The 2,247-nt window shown below is 41.7% G+C and overlaps 1 protein-coding gene across 1 annotated transcript; it reads left to right on the top strand.

The window, feature by feature from the left end:
• Positions 1–5: 5 nt before the first annotated feature.
• Positions 6–1,767, top strand: LOC110289003 (PRAME family member 27-like; the record flags this gene model as incomplete). The annotated part of the gene is made up of 2 exons (XM_021155214.1): positions 6–400; positions 1,218–1,767. Coding segments are annotated over 2 exons (945 nt in total), but the record flags the coding sequence as incomplete, so codon positions are not given.
• Positions 1,768–2,247: the final 480 nt, after the last annotated feature.

Here is a 2,247-nt window from a genome sequence, read left to right as displayed (position 1 = left end):
GTCCTTCCAAATACCTAAAATATTTGTATCTGTGGGCCAAGGAGAGAAAAAAGGGGATACAAGTTATCTGTGAGAAGTTGGAGTTTGGGGCCATTCCTTCCTATGACCCACTGGATATTCTGAAGGTTTGTGATGCAGCCTCAATCCAGGAATTGGCAATAAACATACGCTGGGATATATATACCCTTGCATCACTAGCCCCTGGTGTGGGCCAGATGAAAAACCTCCAGAAACTCCTTTTCAAGNAAATCTACATATCTTGGGATAGGCCTTGGGACCTAGAGAAGGAAGCCCATATTGTTTCAGAGATNTTTTCNGAGTTCTCCAAACTGCATAAGCTCCAGCATCTCTATCTGAATGATGTCTACTTCCTGACTGAACGCCTGGACTTAATGCTCAGGTAAGAAAGAACAGAGAGCTTTATCCAGGGGTGAGCAAAGTATTTTGTTGTTGTTTTGCTTTATATTAAATATGAGAGTATATAGTGTCTCACANCCAGTGTTAACTTTATATAGATGTGAGCTTAGCATAATTGATACAGTATTTTATGCTACTGTTGTATCCTGGCTTAGTAAAACCAGACTGTCATGTATGTGTCAATGTTTTTTAAAAGGTTTTTGAGAAATCCTGATGATGGGAAAGTTGATCTGTAGAATGTATGAGATGTTACACCACATGTCCTCTCTGTCAACTCTATCCTCAGATCTATATGAACAATTTCCATCTTCCTCTGACTTCTCATGGGTCAAAGAAAATTTGAGCACAGGAAGGGATTATATAGATGGAAAGTGAGTGAATTACAGTGGTCATAAGGAAACCCTATGAACAGAACAGAGTCTGTGAGTGGAAGCTGGAGCAAATTGAGATGGATATTGGGAGAACTTGGGATGGTTCTGAGTGTTTCTCAGTTGATCCTTCTGGGTTCTCCTGTTTACATCACCTGTCCCCAAATATGTTTTGAGCATTCCAGTTCAGAGGGACCTGCAGAGGTGAGGCAATAGCTGACAGTGACTAAAAATGTACTACCTTGAAGAGCATGAGAGGATTTGTTAGCTCCTCATCAGGGAGCAACTAGGCCTTGACCCTTATACTGGTCTGAGAATGACCTTGTGCTAAGGAGGCTCTGCAACCTTGAAGTCACAGCCTTTTCTCTGCCATTATTGAACTTGAGTGAGGCAAAGTCCTTTATCTCTTTCTCTCTCCCTTTTTCTCTTTAGTTGCTTTGAGGGTCCATTAGAGACCCTTGCCATTACTCATTGCACACTGTCAGAATCAGACATGAGTTATCTGTCCCAGTGTCCAAGCATCCACCAGCTCAAACACCTGGACCTGAGTGGTATCACCTTGTTTTTAAGTCATCCATTCCTACAAATCCTGCTAGAACGACTGACAGCTACTCTGCAGACATTAAAATTGAAGGGCTGTAAGCTCATGGACTGGCAAATCAGTGACCTCCTGCCTGTGCTGAGCCAGTGTTCCCAGCTCACTGAAGTTGATTTTGTAGAGAACATCTTTTCCATGGACAGCCTGAAGAAGCTGCTGCAGCACACTGCCAACCTCACACAGCTGACCCTGGAGAAGTATCCTGCCCCTGATGAAGTCTATGATGACAGTGACGGCATTATTCCAGACAGATTTGTGCAACTTTGTTCTGAGCTTCTGGACATACTCAAGGGTGTAAGGAAGCCAAAGCAGGTCTACTTTGTGAGTAAGAGGTGTTTATATTGTCGGAATTTCTATGTCTACAGTTTTGTTGGGAATATATAAGCTGAGGTCATTGCTAGGTTCTGACAAATGGAAGGCAGGTCTCAAGTGACTCATTAGAGGCATAGAACATATGTATTCAAGAATTTTTGGATGTACTTTGGAAAGATAATTTCATTTTCTTAAATGTCAATCAAATTCTTCTGAAATAGGGTAGTTGTGTTGAGATGGAAAACCATGAGCTTATTTTCAGCCTAATGTCTACAGTGCAGACACACCCTTGAACAGTAACTATATCTGAAAATTGTAGGGCTGCATTCTAGCACTTTCAGAGTATGAGGAACCGTAGAAGTTGGGAAGGGAATAAAAGAGAGAGGACATTATAAAGGGCATAATGGACTTGAATAGGAGGGTTCTCTTTCATTCTTCCTGTGGATCGCGTCCACCTTTTGGCTCTCCCCTTCAATAATATTCTACAGTACAGGGACATATTTTTATGGAGTATAAGTCTGACTGAACCTTGGAGTATTTTTGTATTAGACT

Source organism: Mus caroli, unplaced genomic scaffold (genome assembly GCF_900094665.2).
Source record: "Mus caroli unplaced genomic scaffold, CAROLI_EIJ_v1.1 scaffold_24471_1, whole genome shotgun sequence".
Taxonomy (NCBI): domain Eukaryota; kingdom Metazoa; phylum Chordata; class Mammalia; order Rodentia; family Muridae; genus Mus; species Mus caroli.
The sequence above is the reverse complement of the archived record's forward strand: the minus strand, read 5'-3'. Positions and strand labels throughout refer to the sequence as shown.